The sequence below is a fragment of the Theropithecus gelada genome, chromosome 3 (assembly GCF_003255815.1).
Source record: "Theropithecus gelada isolate Dixy chromosome 3, Tgel_1.0, whole genome shotgun sequence".
Classification (NCBI taxonomy): Eukaryota; Metazoa; Chordata; class Mammalia; order Primates; family Cercopithecidae; genus Theropithecus; species Theropithecus gelada.
The window spans coordinates 10,649,481-10,657,162 of record NC_037670.1 but is presented as its reverse complement, the minus strand read 5'-3'; the positions used below and the strand labels follow the sequence as shown (position 1 = coordinate 10,657,162).

The window sequence follows — 7,682 nt, the reverse complement described above, 5'->3', positions numbered from 1 at the left end:
CCTGTCTTGACCTCCTGAGCAGCTGGGATAACAGGCATGCATCACCATCTCTGGTTCAAGTCATTGCACCTTTGAACCTGTGTCCACATCAGTAAAACAGACAGCAGCTCCAATCCTAAGTGAATGGCATTTTGTGAACCACAACCCCAGGGCCACAAAGGTGACAGCTGGTGCTCTGGGGTGACAGCCCCTGGCACAGCAGGGTGATCAGTGTGGGGCATGTGGAGGCGGCATAGTCCAGTACCATAGGCTTCTCCACGCCTCGCTGTGGCCTGTTCTTCAGTAATCAAATGGGAGCTGATGAGCCCATGGGATCTCCTCCTGCTCTGATGCAGGAAGTGTGGGGATGCAGGAAGTGGGGGGCACGCGTGCACACACACACACGTGCACACACACGTACTCATGGACACACCCAGGACCTGCTGACTTTGGCTATAGAACATTTATTGCAAACAAAATTGAGGTAAAAGAAGCTGACCCAGAACCCACGCCCGTCCAGGCTGGGGAAGTCTCTAGTTGCCCCACGCCAGGCCCCGAGCACCGCAGGCCCGAAGCAGCCCCCAGAGGACAGACGGGCCCTGCGCACTGAGGTAGCTGCATCTTAAGCCCCCATGAGTACAACTGCCCAGGGCTGCCCAATTCCTGGAGGGGAGGAAGGAGAGGCAGGCAGGGGGAGCCCCGGCTTCAGGTGGGGCACACCCCACACCCCCAAAAAACCTCCCAGCCTCTCGGGCTGGGCACTTCCTGCCTGGCCACCCAGCCAGCCATGGGGCAGCGGGGTGGCCACCAGAGGCGGGTGTGCTAGGGCACAAGGTCACTGCTGCTCCAGACAGTCCTCGGTCACCCCCTGGGCGGCCAGCTCAGCCAGCACGTTCTGCAGGTAGTTGGGGTCGGGGTAGCCATGGCCCGTAACGTTGCGGTCCATCTCTGTCTTGTGGTGGATCTCGTTCCACACCACAGTGTCCGTCTCACCCGTGGTGCTGGACGTGCCCACTGTAAAGATGAGCCGCCTCTTCCAGGCCACCTTCAGGAGCTCTAGGACCTGCCCGGGGAGGAGGAGGGGGAAGAGGAAGGAGGGAACGCAGAGTGAGAGGGGCTCAGTGAGCAGGCACAGGCTGGCACCATGTTCTTCCCATCCCAGCCCCTCCCGGGTGACCTCATCCACTCCCTGGCACTCACCCCATCTGCAGGGACCCCAAAACTGCCCACTGGACAGTACGTTAGGATCCCACAGAAGCCTGGGCTCCAGCCCACCCTGCCTCGGTGCCGGGCACTGCCATCGTTTGGTCCTGATGCCCAGGCACCATGCTCGAGTCCTCCCTGCTTCCAGAGCCGGTGCTGGACGAGCGCCTGCCCATCCACCCTCCCTGGTGGAATCCAGGCCTCCCTGCCCTCTCCCTGCCCTCTCCTCACCTCCAGCTCCGCCACCTCGAGCCCATTCTCACACGGCCAGAGGAGCTTTTCCAAAGCTCCATCAGCAGCTCCACCTCCGTGGCTTCCCTGGGCGCTCAGAACCAGCTCTACCCCTGGGGCTGGCCTGGGGGGTGGCCCTGCCTTCATACCCTCACCACGGGCTCCCACCCTCTTGCCAGCTGTCCTGCCTGCCTGGAAGGCTCATCCCCAGCCTTCTCTGCAGTTGCAAAGTCCCTATTCAGGTCTCAGGGCAGACACGACTGCTCCAGCCTTCCTTGGTCACCTGGTCTAACACAGCCCCCGGTCCCTCCCTGTCACACTCTGATTCTCAGGAGCTCCTGACCCCACCCAGCAGGGTGCTGGAAGGCGATGGCCTCTCCTCCTCCCTCGAGGCTCGGTGAGGTCCAGGCTGCCCTCCCTGTACCTACAGCAGGTCCCCAGAAAAGAGCAGCAGACACCCAGCCCGGCCTTAGCCTCTGTCCTCCACTGCAGTAGTAGAGCCCAGTGTGGCGTCTGGCCTCCCGCTGCGTGGTCAGGGCCCTGTTCACCCCCGGGGCGCGTAGTGGCACTTACCTTGCGGCCCTGGGCATTGTCTGGAAGGTAGCACTGGCGGGGAAACCCTCTGGCAGTGAACGGCTTTCCGGGATTGGGGTGCTCAGGGCCCTGCAGGAGGAACACACACCAGGATAGGGTGCTCCAAGAGCCTGCACAGGGACAGGCCCCTGCACTGCTCCAGCCTCTCCCCGGTTCCGAGATGCCAACCCCGAATGTTCCTAATTCCCCTGTGAGCTGCGGAGAAGTGGAGGGAAACCAGGGAAAGGCTCACGGTTCAATAAGACAAAAAGACCACTCCATCCACCACAGGTGGACCTTGACTGGTACCCGCTGCCCCGTTATCTTCCCACCCTGCCCCAGACCCTGCCATCCACCCTCTGCCCAAGACGGGAGACTGAAAGGGCCAGGGCCCGTCTGGTTCTCCTCAGGGATTCTGGGGCCTTGTGCCTGGGCTCCTGACACCCACACACCTGGCCCCGCCACTCCCAACCCAAGGTTCCTCGATGCACACCCTGCTGTGGCCCTGCTTCTCCAGCCCCTCTGCAGGGTTCCTCCCACTGAACTGCCTGACCTTCTGTCCAGAACAAGTCTAGCTAAGATGGCTCCTCCTCCAGGAAGGCTTCCCTGGTTCGGGAAAGAGTGGAGGGCCAGCTCTCTGCTGCCACGGCCCTAAGAGCTTGCCCCAAGTCCCGGCACTGCCTCCCCATTCCTGGCCCTCCATGGCCCTGGCCTTAGGGGACCTGGGGGCCTGAGCTTGGCCACATGGGCATCCTCAGCCTTGATCCAGGGGCAGACTGCTGGGACGTGGGTGGGGGGGGAAGAGGACTGGCCGGGAGTGGGGACTCCAGGAAGGCCCCTCACCTGGATGCCATGGGGAATGTTGTAAACTATGAGGATGGTCCCGCAGTCCTCGTGGCCGGGGAGCGACATCTGGAACCGTAATACCTCCATCTTTCCCTGGGGCTGGGTCCCCGTCTTCTCTCCATAGATGGTTTTGCAGGAGGGACACTGCAGACTTCCATCCTGAGAGAGGCAGACGCGACCCACTGAGCTGGCTGTCTGAGAGCACCCAAGACCGTCACCTCCACCATCAGATGGTAAAGGGCCCCGGGAACGGGCCGGCCGCCATCCCAGGGAGTTGCTGGCAGCCTCCCGCCCGGAAACTGGCTTCCCACAGCTTCCCTGGAAAGCTTTGTTTTGCACCAGCAACTCATGATGCCGTTTTCGTTAAAGGAGCATGCTGTCAGGAGACAGGCGGTGAGCGGGAAAACTCGGATCCTGGGCAGAAGTCTCCACGGGTGAAGCGCGTTTGAAGTCTGACAGACAGCCCTGCAGCGCCTGATCTGCGGAGCTGGGCCCTGGCTGCCCAGGACGGCAGACTCTAGGGAAGGCCAAGCCAGGCTCTGACGTGCCACATGACTTGGTTCTCTAAGCCTCCAAACTCTGCCCATCCTGCCTGAAGGCAGGGACAGCAGCCGGGGGTCGGCTTGGGCGTGGCTCATGTGTAGGCTGCCGTGGGACCCAGGGTCAGCCCTGCCTCATGGCCTGGCTCCCACCTCCCAGTAGGGCGACCCTGCTCTGCGCCTCTCCCTCATGGGCACTGTGCTGACTGCACAGGGTCGCTGTAAGGAAGAAGGGAGACAGCGTGTGCAGCGCTGACAAGTGGCCGAGGGGGAGGCGGTGCCCTGAGGCTTGGAGAAGCCCACAATCTCCTCAGGCCTGGTTGGAGGGGTGGAGGGAACCAGCCCCATTGGTCTCCCTTTCTAAAGCGTGGGGCAGGCCTAGGAGAGTAGGGCAGGCCTGGGAGAGCCGGCCAGGCCTTTAGAAAGGTCTTCAAGCTGGCCCCATGCCCGGCACCATCTTTTGCAGAGGCCCGTCCCCGCAGCCACCCCCAGAACCCTCCCACCTCTGCAGGTGTGGACAGCTCAGGACTGTGGGGGCAGGCCACCCGCCTCCACCCCGGGCCAGTGGGGGCACCTTGTTGCCATTGCAGTACATGGCCAGCAGGCACAGCAGGTGGAAGGCGTGACTGCACTTGGTGAGGCGGCCCACAGCCAGGGGCCCGATGGCCTTGCTGTCAGTCACGTCGCTGTACCCAGATGCTGCGGACAGCTTCTCCATGCAGATGATGCAGTCCTGGAGGAGATCAAACACAGGTCATGCTCGCCAACAGTGGGCTGGGCTGACGAGGGCCAGTCTTGGAAAAAGAGGCTTTCATGTGCTGAAATGCTGGAAGTGTGGTCAAAGTCAATTCCAAGACCAGGCTCAGTGGCTCAGCCCTGTAATTCCAGCACTCTGGGAGGCCGATCACCTGAGGTCAGGAACGTGAGGCCAGCCTGGCCAACATGGGAAAACTCCATGTCTACTAAGAATACAAAAATTAGCCAGGCGTGTTGGTGGGCGCCTATAATCCCAGCTACTCGGGAGGCTGAGGCAAGACAATTGCTTGAACTCAGGAGGCAGAGGTTGCAGAGCTGAGACTGTGCCACTGCACTCCAGCCTGGGCGACAGAGTGAGACTCCATCTCAGGAAAAAAAAAAAAATCGTTCATTCCACAGGCTGGAAACACAGGTGAGTCACCGGGACCTGTGCCCTTAAAGAGCTTAACAGCAGCACAGGCCTGACATGACAGCAGGAGCCACCAAATGGGGAGGATGGACAGGGCAGGATCCTGGGGGAGGCCCTTGGAGTGGGGTCGTACAAGGGAGACAGGAATTGCCAGATGGACAAGCACGGAGCAGGCACCTGGGAAGAGGGAGGAGGATGTTTTGAACGAGGAGCCAGCACATGGGCACTAAAGCTGGCAGGGGGGGAGCGGGGAGCAGGAGATGAGACAGGATCAGGGAGAGGCGGGCCCTCGGGGTTCTGGCTGCCACACTCAGGGGCTGGGGCTGTGTGCGAGTTGGGGATCCTGCTGGGGGTTCCAGGCAGGGAGTGCTCCCATGATCTGAGCTACATGCTGGCTGTGCAGACGGCAGCTTGGAGAGGAGGAGCCTGGGGTGAAACGGCCCAGTCATACCAGATGGGCACCAGAGCGGAGACAGAGCTAAGCACTGGGCAGGAGGGAATGCGGCAAGGGCTTGTTGAAGGGGTGGGACGCATGAGGAGGACTTTGAGGCTCCTGTCCAAAGCTTTACTTACCAGATTTTTTTCGTGGACTCAACTGACTGGAGAGAGACATAAGTGAAGAGTCCCTGGGTACTGGGGCTCCTGGCCTTTCACCCGTTCCCCAGTATCTGAAGGTCTCTGGGTACTGGTACTCCTGGCCATTCACCCGCCCCCCAGTATCTGAAGAGTGCCTGGGTACTGGTACTCCTAGCCATTCACCCTACCCCCCCCAACAGTATCTCCAGGGTTCCCCACTAAAATCGGGGGAAAGGGGTGCCGCAGCCCCCAAAACATGGCTCAGCAGAGGTTCAGGTTCTATGGAAGAGCAACAGGAGTCTGACTGGTCCCATTCATTACAGGAAGCCAGGAGGACAGGGCTGCAGTGAGCTGTGATCACACCACTGCACTGAGCCTGGGCGACAGTGCGTGCCCCTGTCTTTAAGAATAAAAAAATTATAGGAACCTTAACCAGCTCTCCCAACAGCTGGAGGGGCAGGGCAGCCACCTGGACGAGGCCACCTCACTTCTACACCAGCATCCGCACGGTGGAGAGTGGGGCAGGCTGGCCCATCCCTTGTCTCCGGGATTCCTGCTCCCAGGACGGCCATCAGGCTACAGAGAGGCCAGGGCCGGGAGAGGAGGGACTTTGCTCAGGACCACAGCTCCTTAAGCGCAAAGCTCAGATCATAACGATATGGGTCTCAGGAGGCTGGGAGATGAAACCAAAGGGGCTGGAGCAAGGTCCTGGCACTCAGAGGCACCTGGGAAGCACCCTTCAAGCGAGAAGGGGCAGATGTCCTTTCTATCTGGAGTTGTCTGCAAACAGAAACAAAGGCAGCCCAGCTCCCAAGACACAAACCTCATCTGGGGGCACTTGCAGCTCTTCCGTGTAGTTTTTTATGACCTGCTCTGGCTGTGGCTCTGGCTTCGGGGTCCCTCCTAGAAGAGAGAAGTGCATAAGCAGCATCCTGAGGAACACAGGCTGGAGAGGAGGCCAGAGGGCGACGAAGGCAAAGGAAAGGTCCAAGCTGCCAGGAGGAAATGCCAGAGGGTCCCAGACAGGGAGGCCAGTGTGCAGGACGGGAGAGCTCAGCGCCAGGTACAGAGCCCCGAGCTCCGCCGGGCAAAGCCTTACCCAGTCCCACCGTCCAGGGACCTGGCTCAGCCGCAGGAGCCCTAGAGGATGCAGAAGAGCAGAAACAGCAGCACAGTCTCCTGGGAGCCGCAACCCCACGCACATTCAGTGAGGAAATCGACACAGGCGCTACTGAGGCTGCGCGGAAGAGTCAGACCGCCGCTTCGGCACAAACTACTCCAGGGGGCGTTGCGGCAGCACGATTTGATTCAACTCGCATTACCCTGGCATGAATATCGCGGGGAGAAGGGAGTCTGGGGCCCAGCACGTACGGGCAGCTGCACACACGCCGACTGCTGCACCGATACTGTTCCGGGAAACGCCTGCCACTGACTGGGAGGGTCTGTCACGTGCCGATTAGCTCCTAAGTCCAGCCACTCTGGGGAGGGGCCGAGTCGTGGCAGGAGCCCACCCTGACGGCCTCACTCCCGTCTGTGCACACGTGCACGAAGCAGGAGGGAGAAGGGCTGCATCTCCATAAACACCAAACCCCACATCCAGTAAAGTCCCTCCTACAGACAGGAAGCTCCCCTCAGCTGGTGAGGATCGGCTCGGCCCGGGGTGTTCTCTAGGTAGCGGGGGTAGCAGAACCACAGAGGCCAGCAGCCAAGCCCGTGCGGGGGTGAAAGAGGAACGGGGAGCCCAGTGCCGCCCGTGGAGGCGCTCCTGTGAGGGGCTCCACCCCAAGGTCATGGTGGGGCTGCTGGTGGCTCCAGACTCCAGGACCAGAGGGGCTCTGGTTTGAACCCGAGCTCATGGCCATCATCAGGGGCTGCAGAGAATTCTAAGCCTGAGGGCTCACAGCTGCACCTGCCGAACTCCCCCTACACCAAAAAGGGCCAGGGAGGGGACAGTTTGGCAGGGAGGTGCCCTGGTGGGGTGGAGGCTGGAGTCAGCACGGTTTGATTCTGGTTCTCTTGCTGTGACCGAATCATGTCACCTCTGAGCCTCGGTTCCCTGATCTCAAACGGGAAAGACGAATATGTAACCAAGCTGGAATTGCTGTGATGGCATTCGCTGCTGTGCCCTGGAGGGAAGCTGCTGGCAAGACCATACCCACCAACACCCGTCCACACGCCCCACACCTCCACTCACACCCCCCACTCCTACAGACCCCACACCTACACACACACCCACACCCCAATCCACACCCACACTCCCCACACACATACCCCCCAACCCCCGTCCATACACCCACCTCCACTCACACCCCCCACTCCTACAGACTCCACACCTACACACACCCACACACCCCAATCCACACCCATACACCCCACAACTTCACCCACACCCCCTAACCCCCATCCATACACCCCACACCTCCACTCACACCCCCCACTCCTACAGACCCCACACCTACACACACCCACACACCCCAATCCACACCCATACACCCAACTTCACCCACACCCCCAACCCCCATCCACACGCCCCACACCTCCACTCACACCCCCTACTCCTACAGACCCCA

General features: G+C 60.9%; 1 protein-coding gene across 5 annotated transcripts in view; it reads right to left on the bottom strand.

Moving 5' to 3' along the window:
• Nucleotides 1-426: 426 nt before the first annotated feature.
• Nucleotides 427-7,682, bottom strand: part of DTX2 (deltex E3 ubiquitin ligase 2) — a 45,089-nt gene continuing 37,833 nt past the window's right edge. For all 5 annotated transcript variants that reach the window (XM_025378875.1, XM_025378872.1, XM_025378873.1 and 2 more), the window contains 5 exons: nt 5,936-6,015; nt 3,946-4,104; nt 2,830-2,991; nt 1,987-2,076; nt 427-1,042 (listed from right to left, as the gene is read on the bottom strand). In XM_025378875.1, coding sequence (XP_025234660.1) covers nt 815-1,042; nt 1,987-2,076; nt 2,830-2,991; nt 3,946-4,104; nt 5,936-6,015 — 719 coding nt within the window. In that variant the 3' untranslated portion in view covers nt 427-814. The remainder of the gene's footprint in view (nt 1,043-1,986; nt 2,077-2,829; nt 2,992-3,945; nt 4,105-5,935; nt 6,016-7,682) is intronic.